We start from the raw sequence: 15519 nt of genomic DNA on the forward strand, positions 1-15519 counted from the left end.
TACTTGTATTGCTCCATGTTTCAGAGTCAGTCTGATGGAACTTCTTAAACTTTGAAACTGTAGACATAGGCCTGGTAACATTGTTAAAAAAGAGGTGGATGTGATGAATATGGTGAAACTCCAAACGTTGTGGACCTGTGGGACTTACATAAGAAAACAGACCAATAGGCCACGAGCTATTGTGAGGGCTCTTTGTATAGCAGTGTCTTTGTCATTGTCATCCTCATCGTCTTTGACTTTGTTGTTGTGTTCGATAGCAATTCCTTCAAACATCTCTGACAAAACTACTGGTTGGATTAATTTCAAATTTTATATGTTGTTTCCTTGGAACAATATCTACAAAGTTTTTTCACAGTTTTGAGCAACTTTGATTTTTGCATTTTTGACAAATTTTTCAAATATTAAAAAAATGCTTTTACTCATTGTGGGCCATATTTTGATAGCTTATAATATGGTATATAGTCAGAGATATCAGTTTAGTTACTATCGAGAACTGATAAGAGGTCATAAATGGACTTTTATTTAATTTGGTGAGTTCTCCTCCAGTGAAAGTACCACACACTTCTATTGGAAGATTGATCTCCTACATTAGACCACAGGACTCTAACATAGTGGCAGAACCTGACAACCTCGCAGATTCAAGTTGTTAATTCTTGATAGAACATGTAGGTAAGATGCAGGCTCATTGGTCCTGTTTTTTTCCATTACCCTAATCAGCCTGTTTGTTGCCTAAACCCTCACTAAGCTTCAATATGTGACAAAATGTCTGTATGAGATTATCACCATATATGCAGGACTTTAAGGTGAATAAAATGGAGCTGTTTAAAGGGCAAATCTATGAGCTATATTTACTTGATGTTTTCCTTCTGTCCTCAGGCAGACTCTCATGGGCAGCCTAAGTGTTTGGGCTATGGCTTTGGCCGCTCTTCTGGGGACCTCGGGGTGCTGGATGGCTGAAGGGCACAAGAGCAACAGGCGAGGCAGCGTGGATGGAGCCAGCATGTCACACACCTCCTCACAGGAACCACACACCATGGTAAATGTACTGCACAGCCACCGCGCTTTCACACATACTGAACAATTTCCAACACCCTCAGCTGATCAGATTAGATGCACATAAAAGTAATCATAATGTAGAATCAATTCAGTCTTATGTCCTCAACTGTGACTTCAGATGCATTTTAGCATTTTGATTTATGGATTTTAACTTAGACAAAACCAAGACAAAAATCAGAGGTTTGTCATAGTGCTGCTGGATGACTTTAGCTGCTAATGAAATAATTAAACACCTCAAGTAAGCCAATTTCAGATAGAAGTACTGATCTAACTGATAGATATAAAAGGAAAAGCCAGTAGATTTTCCTTGTGTGTTTTTTCCTCGATGTCTGGTTGTGAAACACTGAAAAGTGTATTGAATGAAAAGTATTTCTGCGTTTGATGTCTACAGCTAGAGCTTTACACAAAAACATGTAAGATGCTACATGCAACTTCTTGCAACTGTGAAGCCATTTAAATGTAAGACATCTTTCAGTAATGTTAGTTAGTGTTCAGTGTACAAACCACTCAATGCATCATAATAATGTCTTTATATTTATAATTGTATCCTTCCAACTGTTTAGATTTAAGCAAACCCTTAGCTGATGGACTGAGTTTTATATGCTTGCCATTAACAAAAGTCAAGTTTGATATTAGGTACATATAAGGTACTATTCACATAATCTAATAATGTTGGTCATTTGTAGTATTAGTGATGCAGAAGTTGTAATAAAAATATTTAGTGAAGCCTGTTTATTCAGTTCAACGTCCTATGATTTATTTAAAAAAAAAAAAATGTTTTCAGGGTTCAGCATATATTTAGGTACAAAGCCACTGAACTCTATTAAAATGGTAAAAAGCTTAATTCCTCAGAGCAACAAAATCAAAACTCAAACATATGCTTCACCTTTCATTTAAGCATCAAATTTTAAGCACTGAAAGGACAGTGACAAAAAAAGTTATGCAATATTCATAAAACTCTCTCGTAGTTAGTTTATATATGGCTGGAGTAAACTACAGACAAATTTGAGTAAACAGAAAATGACACACATTAAATCATCAGTGTTTCATTTAATAACAAGATATACATTACCTTAATTTTTTTTATTATTGTTTTTAACTTTAAAGAACCATTTATTCACATTTGAAGTAACTGGACTGATTAAATTCATGCTGTACACAAGAAGTTTTTGTCCAATACAGCTTAAAAACACTCGCCCTCTTAGCAAACTGGTAAAGAAAGAATGAACCTACAAGAAATGTTCTATTTATAATAAAAATGGAGAGCCATAACTGCTTATCAGAAGGACATACACATAGACAGACAGGCAGACACACCACATCGCCCTGTGGTCGTCCTAATTCTTTGTGAAATGAAGCATGTACACCCCTTGGTTGGTTCCAAGTCTGACTCACTTTGGGCTTTGCCAAGCTGGCAGCCGGCTGTGGAGTGTCATTTTGCCCTGGCGTTTCTGTCCCCTGAAATCCCTTGATGCTATAACAAATTCCCAGGCAACCTCCCTCCTCCATCTATCTGGCGAGAGCTGAAACTTAAAAAGCTGTCGTTTGGCACCAGAGTCGACCTGGGGGTGAATCACGCAAATCTGTAAATACGCAGGATGTATGCTGAAAGCCTTTGGGAGTGAACAAGCGTTGCCAGAATAATACAAAGCATGTAAACAGGAGGAACAATGGAATCTCTTAGGGGTGTAACACACTGGAAAAAAGAAAAAAGAAAAAAAAAAAATGTAGTGAGATATTAAGCGAGGAAGTCAAGATGAAGAATGTTTGACTTTGATTGCCTGTCAACTTCCTGGGGGGCATCTTGGATACCTGCAGAGCAGCCAAGAAGCCTGAATATGCTGACAAATTCACATACGGTTGGTGCTTGTTTTAGTTGGATTACATTACCTGGTGCCGACTGAAGGATGCCAAGTGCTATCAAACCACAACACTGACAGGAAACTAGATGGCAGGGTTTTTCCTCTGTTACAGGCTTGAATATTAAACTACATAAATACATGAAGAGTTATGGGCAAGATAATTACAGAAAAAGGACATTTTCTTTCCAGTGCATGCAGGCTTTTGAACTAGGTTGATGTATTAACCACTGTAAGCAACATATAATTCAGGAAATTAGGGTTATCTTATTAATACAAATATTTTGTGATATGTGAACTCTGCACCTACTGTCAAGTGCAGAATAAATGACAGAGTATTAGAAAGTTCATTGTATAGCACGTTCTGTTTCCCTCTAAGGCACAGGTGTCAAATATGCGGCCCTTGGGATGAATTTGTGCAAAAATTACACTAAGATATTAACAATCGTTTTAGTTCAGGTTCCACATTAGGACCAATTCAATCTCAAGGGCAGGATTCAGTAAAATACTATCATAGTAACATATAAATAATGACAACTCCAAATTTTTCTCTTTGTAAATGCAAATATGTCCATGCATGTACACTAAAACAAAGTAGAATTTTGTGAAAAATGTGACTAACCTGAAAAAATATGAACAAACTGAAATGTCTTAAGAGAGAAAAGTACGGTTTTAATAATATTCTGCCTGTTATTAAATGTTTTGTGTATCTGTAAGTTATAATGTACATGTGTAAATGATTAACTGACGCATAATATTGTTAAAATTACACTTATTTTTTTTCAGTTTGTTCATGTTACTCACATCTTTTGAAAGGATAGTTTGTAGATGTAAACCTTCTCATAATGTAAATTTACTTTTTTTGCTCTAAACCATAGAGAGAAGTTTGGAGTTGACATTATTAATATATTATTATGTTATTATTTTACTGGTTCAGCCCACTTCAGATCAAATTTAGCTGAATGTGGCCCCTGAACTAAAATGAGTTTGACACCCCTGCTCTAAGGAGTATGTCATAGTTCTGAGATTGAAAGGTTAAGTCCACTGTTACCTCAGTATTAACACTAAACCTATTACCACTCAGACAATGCATGGAGCCTGAAGTCTAAAGTTTATTTTGGTAGATCTATGTAATGCCATTATCAAGTTCATTCATTCATTCATTATCTGAACCCGCTCCACTTTATCCTCACTGGGGATCCAGCGACTTCCCAGCTACTTATGGGTGAAGGCAGGGTACCCCCTGGACCTGGACCAGTTCATCGCAGGGCTGACATATAGAGAAGAACAATCACTCTCACATTCACACCTATGGGCAATACAAATTAACCAATTAACCTATCAGTGCATGTGTTTGGGTGGTGGGAGAAAGCCAGAGTAACCACAAACATGCAAACTCCACATAGAAAGGTCTCACCCCCATCAGTTGGTGTTGGAATTGAACCCCAGACCTTCTTTCTGTGAGGCATGAGTGCTATCCACTGCACCACCGTGTCACCCTCCATTATGAGTTTTCTCCTTCAAACAATAACTCAGAGATTTCAGAATTCAGATAGGTCAAAATAACACTGCAAGTGCTACCTGAGCTTATAGCTTACATTGTAGCTCACATTTTATCTCAATTTTAGCAAGAAAACAGCCACAGTAAAACCATAAATCATCATTATTTGGAATGCCTTTTTTTTTTTTTACAGGTTTGTGTTGTTGGCTGCACTAAAATCAGTTTTGAAACACACTGACGGTTTGATAGCTGGTCTGAATCAACAAATGATGTGATCATGCATAACATAGCAACTCTACACCTTCATAACCATCACTGCACACTATCAAACTTATTTATGTACTCACTGAGACCTATCTCTACCAGGGAACACAATGGCAATGCTGACTCTCATGTGCTTCAATTTGTATCCTGACTGATTGTTAAAATGTACAAACTGAATTTTTTTTCAGAAAAGTATAATTTAACTCATAAAGACACAGCGCTACTTTCATGTCAGCTCCCAAATGAAATTTTCTCTGTAACTAACTTTTCTTAAATGATTTATCTCTGTATAGTATGATATTGCCCTCTATCTTTTGTATGTTATCAATATAAATCAGGTATTTTCCTGCAGTTAATTCACTGACTATAAAGATGCTCATAAAAGCTTAAATTAAAGGTGAGGGTTCTTATACGAAAAACAGAGAAACCTGCAGAAACAGTAACTTTTTCAGAAAAATCTATCATTAATTGAACATAAACCCAGTGTCTCCATCCACTGTCATTGATCCAACTCCATGGGTTTTACTGGTGAATCAATGTTGTAGAAGTGTTTGTACAGTAACTACAGAGTCTCTGAATGTCCAAGTAGGTCTTATCTGATGACCATGAAAAGATGAAAAACTGCATATTACATCAATTATTTACATATATTGATAGGATTAGTGGATCAACAGGTATTAAATATTTCATATCAGTAAATGCTTTTGGTCAGCGATGGATGTTTGGTCCTTTATGGGTTAAACCAACCTAGCATGGTTAGTTTTACAACAACAGAAGTTTCTAATCTCTGTTATAAAATGTTGCGATCATCTGTTTCACATGCTGCGCTAACATATAGAAGGACTGAAATCAGTCTGTTATCAGATGCTAGTAAGAGACATTTAGGGCACATTACCTACTTTTTAGAGGCATAAGAATAGTACATTTATCTCTGTAATTGCAGTATTTTACATAGTGCTCTGCACCTAGGTGTTGGTTTGTAGCATTGATGTCACTAACCCAGGTGGCGAAGCTAGGGAGTTTACTTTAGTCTGTTTTAAACTATACTTTACAACCGCACTAAAGTTGTTGGTTTTCAGCCACATTGATTTAGTTTGTGTAATGTAACATTTTGTTGCTGTCAAAGAAGTAATGATGCAGAATTACCTCAAGTCTGACTTCTGAACTCTGATGTGCAGTGAGTCTGATTTACACAGATGCTTATGAATGAAAACTTAATTGATACGTCATAAAAAAATATTGGGATATTAGGTCATCACAGTTTAGATAATACAGCTGTATATAAATGTGTACTAGTGTTTACTTGGTCTGTTGTTAAAATATTGTAGTAATGTCCAAAATGATGTAAAAATACAGAGTTTCTAGTTATATACAACACCAATGAGCCATCAGATAAAGACAAAGCCTCCAAAAACCAGAGAAAACAAGAAGAAACATCTTATAGTTTGGATGTAACTCGCTTTAAATATTTAAGAAGAAGTGAGAAGATTTTTGATTCAGAACATGGCATTCTACATGATTCTATGTAAAAAGATGACCATATGATCTTATACATGTATGTGTATGTATTTACATAAACTAAGACTTGCAGTGAGTGTCCTAAATTTGTTTTGTTAAAACAGCTAAAATTATACAGTAGATGTACTAGACAGAAAAAGCATTGCAATACAAGCACTTATTACCCAAATGTCTTCTTGTTTTTTAATCTTGCCATCCATTTTAAACTACTGTGGTAGTCGCTGCATTCAGTGTATAAAAGCTACATCTTCTAGTGATTTATCGTTATTTGAAGAGGTGTTTTTGTTGAAAGGTTAGTGGCAGGAACACATTTTTTCCACCTACTCGGGTACACCTTCTGTTGGGAGGTGATTAGCACTTTAATTAAAGGGTGCTATATATGGTGGCATATATAAAAAATAAAAATAAGATGAATATGGTACATGGTTGTGTCCTTTGAAATGAGGGGCAATAAATGTAAAGAAATGAAAGTGCGGGGCAGAATATGCATGTTAGTATCACAGTAATGAAAATGTACAGGGTAGAAAAAGCTCACTTTTTAGGCTTTGGTTTTATTTTAGAATTCAAAAGTGTTCCACATGTGGAGGTGTTGTCATTTGCATAGAGTTAGGGTTGCATTTTTTGGTCTCCTTTTCATTTAGCTCATTAAGAAACTCGCTAGTGCAATGATAAAGATAGATAAGACAGGTGTTTTCCTTCTAAGCACAAGGCACAAGGGAATATTGAATGTAGACTGATTAACTCTTGTGATAACGCAGTAACTGAAACTTTGAGCTTTTATTCCTCAGTTACTCCTCCTAATCCTTCTTGTCTTTATCAGCCAGTGTATTTAATAGGTCATAAGATAAATTCAGCTCTCACATTATTTTTGCAGTTTGTGGTTAGAAAACATAGTGTGCACAGCATCACCAACCTGGCCCACAGGTGAGTAATTTAATACAGGAGAGACATTTTGTTGTTTTTACTTGGCCTGAATTAAAGGAGAGGCTATAACCATCCTATTGAGTTTGCATACTTCAACTATGTCACTGTCACACACTCCAGAAAAGTAGACCAACTTGAAACTGACTGTGACACAGGCATTTTGAGAATAGCATACATTTATATTAACTCTTTCCCCGCCATTGACGAGATTTTCCGTCAATCCGTGTTTTCACTGTTATACTGTAGTTGGAGGTGTTGTGGATCATGTGAATTACTTTCCTTAGTCCAAAAACAAACAATTAAGCAGCTTTTTCGGAAAAATGACGGGCCGGGTTTAACGTTTTTGCACTGGAGTCTCCGTATCCCATGGCAACGCATCCAGCGGCAGTCACTGAATGAGGAAATGAAGACTGCAGGAACCGCGCGCAGTTTCAAAAGCCTTAAAGATGATTATGGAGACAGAGTCTGACAATTCAATATATGATGGAGCTACAGAAGAACCATTTAGAGACAGGAACGGAGAAACAGAAGGTGAGGGAGACGAAGACAGAACACGGGAAACAAGGAGCGGCTCAGGTCCGACACGGAGGTGCGGGTGGGGGGGGGCGGGGGCACAGAGCGACACGGAGAAAATGACAGACAGGAGGAAGAGAAAAGAGACATTTCTAGAGGACATTCAAGGAGAAGACAGACATACAGACATGGGACAAGACAAAGGAAAGCTAGTGTTCATCTGTTAGAGTGAGTTCAGATTCAGACTGAGGACACAGAACAGATTCAGCTGTAGAATGTCAGCAGGACACAGGGAAGACACTGTTGGATTTGGCTTTTGTATGAAATAAATAAATACATATATTCATACAGAGATAATAACTAGATGTCCATATAATTATTTACAGATCAAACACAGCAGCTGGTCCAACAGGAGGACCTGGTGCAGCCAAAGGCCAGAAATCTACAGTATTTAGTGCATTTGTTTCTTTTTTTCTTGAAAATGAGGAATATTGAGGTGTTTATATCCAAAAGCTAAACTACTATGTGTTAGACTTATAACTGATGTATGTAAATGTGCAAAGTTTAGAAGGAACCTGGTGCTTTACAAGATGTTCGGTCTAAAGTTTGGTGTGGATTCCCCTAACATTTTGTGGAATGATGGGATATCTTAGAGCTGTTTGTTACTATTATTGCTGTTATTATTATTTTATTTTGTGATTTTGAAGACAGTGTTACTGTTGGTAAATAAGAAAGAGTCAAAAATGTAAATAGGAAATCAGTTTTCTCTTGAAAATCAATATCTTTGAAAAAAATGCAATTTTCTCAGCTTTTTGCTCAAAATTCAGTTTTTTCCTGAAAATGACCAATATTCAAATGTTTATATCTCACGAACGAATAAAGATAGAATAAAATAGTTTTTTGTGTTTAAAAGTTGAAGTTCTGTTCTTTCTTTTGATGTATTCAGTGTTCACATACTCCTAACACAACATTTTCAGTGAGCCTCCAAAGATTAGTGAAAATGACCAAAACGGCTGGCGCTGGCTACCAACTCACTGGAAAATGCTCTGGCGGGGAAAGAGTTAACACTGCAGCGCTGTGTGAGGTTGTTTAGTATGCAAAGTCACAGTGTAGAAACAAGTAACAATACCTGAAAATAACAATATGTGAAGTTCCTTGCAGAGGCATGTTGCAACAGTGCCATATGCTGAGAAAGTAAAGGGAATAGAAGATGAATGTAGATGAGCAGAAATAGCCTCCAGCTGTTAAAAGGTATTGAAGCTCCTGTCTTATCTATTGTCCATGTCTTGTGCTTGTCTCAGAGCATTCATTCTCTCTTCATATTTCCTCATAATCCTAGTTGCACTAAGTCTGTTTAAGAGATCAGAAATGTACGTAAACCTCAGCTAAATTAATTTTTCTCCATTTCACCATACAGGGTGTCAATAATGTCTCTTTACAATTTAACAAATTTATTACAAAAGCAAATGAATAGACAGATTTGTGGAAATTATTACAAAATGAGAAGTTGATATTGAAGGTTTTTTTTTTTTTGGCCTCATTTAACCCATAAAGACCCAGTGCTACTTTTATGTCACTTGCCAAATGATTTTTTCTCTCCATTTAACCTTTCTTAAGTGATTTATCACAATTTATAATAATATTATCCTCTGTATTTTGCATTTTTTTCCATTGAAAATATGGTATTTTCCCATATTTAATTTACCGATCATGTAGATGTTCATAAAAGGTCAGATTAAAGTTGATTGCCATAATATCAGAAACAAAGAAAAATGAAGAAAACATAACTTTTTCTACAAAATCTGTCATTAACTGAACACAACCCAAGTGGGTCTATCCACTGTCATTTATCAAACTCCATGGATTTTACTGGTGAATCAATTTTGCAGAAGATGACAGTGTTTCCACGTTCACTACAGAGCCTCTGAACGTCCAAATGGGTCATATCTGATGACCATTAAAAGATGATAAACTGTATTTTACACCAGTTATTTACATGTACAATTGATTTCTCATTGAAGAAAAATGGACCAATGATTTGATTGCCACAATGTGATTAAAAACTTTGATAACCACATAGAACAAATCTGATGAACAACTGCTTTTGTAAAAAAAAAAAAAAAAAAAAAAGTTGTAAAGAGACTTTGTGGACACCCTGTATATTCCATCTGTTAATTTAGTTTTCAGATTTAGAATAATTAGAGGGAATTTTTAATTTCAGCTTAAATTGATTTTGTGACATTTTCAGAGGATCAGTTTACAATATGTCAAGTCGACTGGATGTTTAAACACCCTGGAGCTTCTGGGTATTGACGTCATGTCTTTAGAAACTTCACACTGGCTAATTGTCACTATTGGGAGTCAGTACCTGCGACTGTACGTTACTGTCTCCCTCCAGACTGAGTGTCCTTTTACTTGGCGTTATCAGTAAATGTAATGCAAACTAACAACCAGTAAAAACCTTCCCCTCTTCTCACTTCTCAAGTTTTAGCTGCTCGGGTCCTCACTTCGACTCCTTGACCCTCCCACCACAGATGTGAGTCGAGGAGTTGAGACAAGGACCCAAGGACAGAGGTGGAAGGAACCTTGTATTTAATAACATGAAACGTCTTCATCTAAGTAGATATCAGTTACATATCCCCAAGACCAAGGAAAGTCAACTTTTTTACACTTAGTAATTGTTTGGATTGGAGACAACATGATGTATTTGCTTTGCAGTGGACAGCATTTTATTTATTTATTTATTTATTTATTTATTTATTTAAAGTAAAGGTGTGAAACTCTTGTCCCCTACAGAGGATAAAAATGCATTGCTGGGTCTAAAGAGGATATGACATGGGCTACCACTGTAGGTTATATAATTACAATATACCACTGTATTTTATTATTTTCTATCTCTTGTGTTTGCAAATAGCCATGTATTGAAGGGGTCAAATTATCGTACATTATTGGACTTTTGGAATTATTTATTGTACAGAGAATGAAATTATCATACAAATACAATAATTGTCATACATATGGCAACGCTTTTTCCCTCTAAATTTCCAGATTGTTAGCCACTCCCCTTCTCCCACACATTTTCCCTTCTTTTAGCCCTGTCTCCACCCACCATTTACATCACTCAACTTCCCTTTGCTAATTTTTTGAAACCCTCCTGCTCCTGTTGTGTTTGTGGATTGTTGGACTTTCCGTTGCATTTCCCAAATTATTTGTAAATTTGAGTTTTTGTTAATAAATTGTTTTTCTCTGTTTCTGGGTTCTCCCTTCTCAACCACAAACTGTGACTAAAGTGATTGTCATCTGAAACTGCAAAACTGAAAAAGCAGACATGTGCATGAGGGCTCATGAAGCTAATTTGGTTGCACATTCTGTTGTAGAAATGGGCCAAAATTCCTGCTTGGTGTTGTGGAAAGCCAGTGGAAAGCTGTAACATGTGTGTTATTCATTTTTTAATGGCAGTTAAGCCAAATATTGACATGTGAGATAAGGATAGTATGATCCGCAGTATCAAAGGCAGCGGTAAGATCTAAAAGTACTAGAAATGCCAGGTCCCCAGAATGAGTAAATAATAAAAGATCTTTAAGAACAAGTGCAGATTCAGTACTATGAAATGGTTTAAAACCAGACTGGAATACTTCAATAAGATCTTTTCTATCTAAAAAGGTTTGGGGCTGAATAAGAACAACTTTCTCCAACAACTTTGAAAGAAAAGGCAGTTTAGAAATCAGTCTGTAATTAGGCAGAGCCATGGGGTTCAGGTTTTTTTTTTTTTTTAAAAACAGGATGAACCACAGCATGCTTAAAATAGGCAGGAACAGTCCCAGACACAAGACAACAATTAATTATAGATGCCACACTTGGCCCAACAATCAAAGACATCTTTTAAAAGAACGGGGAAAAATGTCAACGGGACAAGCTGTGGGCTTCAAGTGACCAACCACCTTAGTTAAAAGAGACAGGCTCAAAGTGGTCAAAAACAGCTGAACATGGTGGGATTGGGAGATCTGAAGCAGAGGGTGGAATTTGTGACCTAATACCAGCAATCTTGTCAACAAAAAATTCTAGGAAATTATCACAGGTTGTTTGAGACTCAGCCAGGCAAGCAGTAACAGGGGGATTAACGACGGTGTTAACAGTGTGGAATAAAGCACAAGGTCTATAACAATTGTTTGAGACAATATCTGACAGATAGTTTGTTTTTGCTGCTCTGACAGTCTCTTGATAATTAAACAGAGTTTCTTAATATATTAGAAGAGACCTGAAGTTTATCTTTCTTCCATTTACGTTCAGCTCTCCTGCAGATTTGTCTGAGGGTGTGGGTGACATCATTAAGCCAAGGCTCAGTTCTAGGTTTGGCGTGCTTAATTTTAAGGGATGGCTACTGCCACAGTATTGTGGCATGAAATGTCGGTTTGTTTATTGCCACAGACCAATCAAAAGTTAGCATTTGTACAAGAGCCAATCATGGATACTGTTACATGAACTCATTAGCCTCTTGTTGCCACAGTACTGTGGTGATATATGGTGCATATTTCAGTGCATTCCTTTGTACATTTTGCTACCACAGTGCTCGGGTAACTGATGGAAGAAATGACAAAGTAGTGGTAGTACATACTATAGAATAGGAATTATTGTTCTGTATGCGCTATATGTTGTTTGTGGTGTTCTTTGCGCTGTGCAGTCATTGAGGCTGGAGAAGGTGGGTGGAGCTACATGTTAGATGTGGCAGTGTGTTGTGTGACTTCTCAGTTCGGTGTCAGTTCAGTGTATTGAGTGCTGTGGCCTGAATTCTGCGCTCTGAATGTTGTCCCAGTGGCTGATTTATATCCATGTTGGATTTACCTACTGGCACCCTTGGCACCGTGCCCCCCCTCCGCTTGAAAATCTTAAGGAAAAAAAAAAAGATACTGCTTCAGCTGGGAATTGAACCAGAGCATTCTGCATTGCAGTTCAGTACTTTACCTATTGAGCTCAATCTCCACTGATTCTATGGTTGACCTATTTCCTATCTGATTGCCTTGGTACTTTCTGGGATGTAACAAGTTACCAGTCTAGACATGATATAACGAGGGTGCTGATTGTCTCTGTGGTAATAGACAAACCGGTATTTTGTGCCACAGTACTGTGTCAGTAGCCACTTTGTAATTTTAAAGGGAGCAATAGAACCAAGAGTGTTTGAGCAGATGGAATTAAACAGTGAAAGTAAATGATCAACAGTCAGATCAGCAGGAGGCCTGGCCAGAGTTGCAGCATGACAGGTATTTTGATAAGCGGTGGAAAGTTGTCAAGAAATAGCAGAAGTAATTATGCGAGAGCAGCATACAGGAGGGTGAGGTTTAATGGGTAGACTGGAAAGAGAAACCTCAAATATAACAGGCATATGATCAAAGACATTTAGGCCACAAATGCCAAAATTACAGACAGGAAGTCCACTAGAGAAAACAATGTCCATTGCATGTCCACGCTTGTGTGTGGGGCCTTTCATTGACTGTATATTGGCCTTTCATTGACTGTATGTATCCTTAGCCAGTGGTGTCATTGGGCAGCAGACATGAATATTAAAATCCCCCAAAATAAAAATACTGTCATATCTTGGCAAAGTTCCAGCCAGGAATTCAGAGAAGTTCTGAATGAAGTTCATGTTAAATTTGGGAGCATGGTAAATCAGCGCACACACCACCGGAGTCAAAAGATCCAGCTGAAATAGCTGAAGCTCAAAGCCGGAGTTGACGTCGATTGGTAGCTGTCGGCAGTTAAAACTGTTTTTAAAAACAGATGCGAGACCTCCACTGCCAGTTAGCCAAGGGGAAGGTTGTTCAGTAATGTAAAGTGAACAAACTGAACTATCAAAGTGTAGCATTCACACTTTTTGTGTTGCTTAGTTGGTGACTAGTATGTTTCAAGATAACATTACTTGTATGTGTTTTTTTTATTGTTTGTAGCCACAATTTCTGATATTTTAACTGTGATCCACAATCTAACATTCCATCTCAGTGTTGCTAGTGTGAATTAGCCAATAACATCCTTTTTTTTTCAGTTTAGCTCTGACCGTGGAAAAATCAGGAACAGAGAGGCTCTTATGTCAATTCATGTATTACGTTTGGCTCCACGGAGACAGTAAATCTGAGTTTTAGGTCTCAAGCTAAAAGTCTACCTAACATATATGTGAATTTACAGCCTCATCCCTACACCCTGACACTGAAATCTGACTTTAAAAAAACATATCAGGTTCCTGTTAAAAGTGGCCCAGAGACTCTATACACTGAAAATGTAAGTTAACACTTGGGCAAAATTTCCTCTTCATTTCCTCGTCAGTATGTGGATGTTAGCGTCTGCCTCGCCTCCTATTATAGACGGTAGCCTCAGTCATCACCAAAGTGTTATTTCACAAGATCTGTATAGGTGAATGTACAAAGGAAAGTGACAAAAAGACCCCTGGAGAGGTACTTTAATGTGAATACAGTATTTTTAGAAAGTAGTGAATAGCCTTTCTCTCACCTCTCTGGTTGGTTTGATTCCCTAATCAATTGATCAAACAGCAGCACTCGAGATGATGGAAGGCGGTGCTGATGAGCACACTCAATTTTATCCTGCCATCATGAGGAAGCATGTCTGCAATTAAGATGGGCAGATGGCAGAGAGTGGGATAGAGATGTAGAGACAGAGGAGGAGGCAGTGACAGGAGACACTTAAAACTGCTGCGTTTCTCACGAGGCTCCCCGTCTCCTGGGAAGCCGAGAGGCCTCGCCGACTCACATATGTTTTATCACTGAGCCTCATTACTGATGACATCCAGACTGAGGGACAAGAACGCAAAATGTCACAACATTTCAATTGGTGCTGCACATTGGCTGCTTCATAAGTGATGCATTGGAAGACCTGCCTCTGTTCTATTTTTATTCTGCTTGTTGTTGCTTTGTTTTGCGCATCTACAGTAAGTAGCTTTGTAAGTTAAGATTATACAGAGTGACTATTCGTATAACAAGGACAAGTAATCAATAGCAAATAATACATGAGGCACATACACATTCTTTTTTTCAGTTTACACCTAGAAAATTTGAAAGGACACAAATTGAACAGATGTGATACATTTGGGGTTGCTCATTTTTAGGAGTGTACCTATGTTCCCCGGTGCCTATGTTCCCTGATACCTATGTAGAGTTAGGGTTATCACTAACCCCTAACTACTGGTACTATGGAGCATAGGTACCAGGGAGCATAGGTACCGGGGAGCATAGGCACCTGGGAGCATAGGTACCAGGGAGCATAGGTACCGAGGAGCATAGGCACCTCGGAGCATAGGTACCTCGCAGCATAGGTATCAGAGAGCATAGGTACCAGGGAACATAGGTATTGGGGAACATAGGTATCAGGGAACATAGGGCTGACCCCCACATTTTTGATGCAATTGAAGTAATGGAGGAATGACAGTTTACACAGCTCGTTTTTCTCGATATATGTGTTCCCTCTTATTCCTGTCATTTCTGATTCTTTTTCCATTTTCCATCCATAAGTCCGTTCACCTTCGCCATTGCTTGTGTCGTTATATCACAGCAGCAAAGAGGAAAAGCCACAGTAATGAATGGTCGGTAGAAAGCTAGAGAAAGGGCTGTTTTTGTCTCACTCCTCCAAGCCTGTAATAACCGCTTTTGTCTGTGCTCTCTGTTTGCAGGAGAAGGGGAAAGCAGATGGGAACATCGATCAACGTGAGTACACTTACTGTGTTCAAACCAAACAGCATTTTTCAAAATATGCCATGTTGTGCTCTATGACTTTTTTTCTTCCCTTTTTGCTGTGGAGTATTTCTGATTTAAATGGCCTCCATAAAAAGGAGCGACAGAATACAGTAGAAAAGACCCTTGAAGACGATATAACTAATGTATA

General features: G+C 37.7%; 1 protein-coding gene across 2 annotated transcripts in view; it reads left to right on the forward strand.

Annotated features, from left to right (window-relative positions):
• Positions 1 to 15519, forward strand: part of fstl4 (follistatin-like 4) — a 450022-nt gene that overhangs the window by 42160 nt on the left and 392343 nt on the right. For both annotated transcript variants that reach the window (XR_003937211.1, XM_030153338.1), the window contains exons 2-3: positions 877 to 1036; positions 15308 to 15341. Coding sequence is in view for 1 of the 2 variants with exons in the window: in XM_030153338.1 (XP_030009198.1) it covers positions 887 to 1036; positions 15308 to 15341 (184 nt within the window). In the remaining variant the exon portion in view is untranslated. The remainder of the gene's footprint in view (positions 1 to 876; positions 1037 to 15307; positions 15342 to 15519) is intronic.

The sequence above is a fragment of the Sphaeramia orbicularis genome, chromosome 14 (assembly GCF_902148855.1).
Source record: "Sphaeramia orbicularis chromosome 14, fSphaOr1.1, whole genome shotgun sequence".
Taxonomy (NCBI): Eukaryota; Metazoa; Chordata; class Actinopteri; order Kurtiformes; family Apogonidae; genus Sphaeramia; species Sphaeramia orbicularis.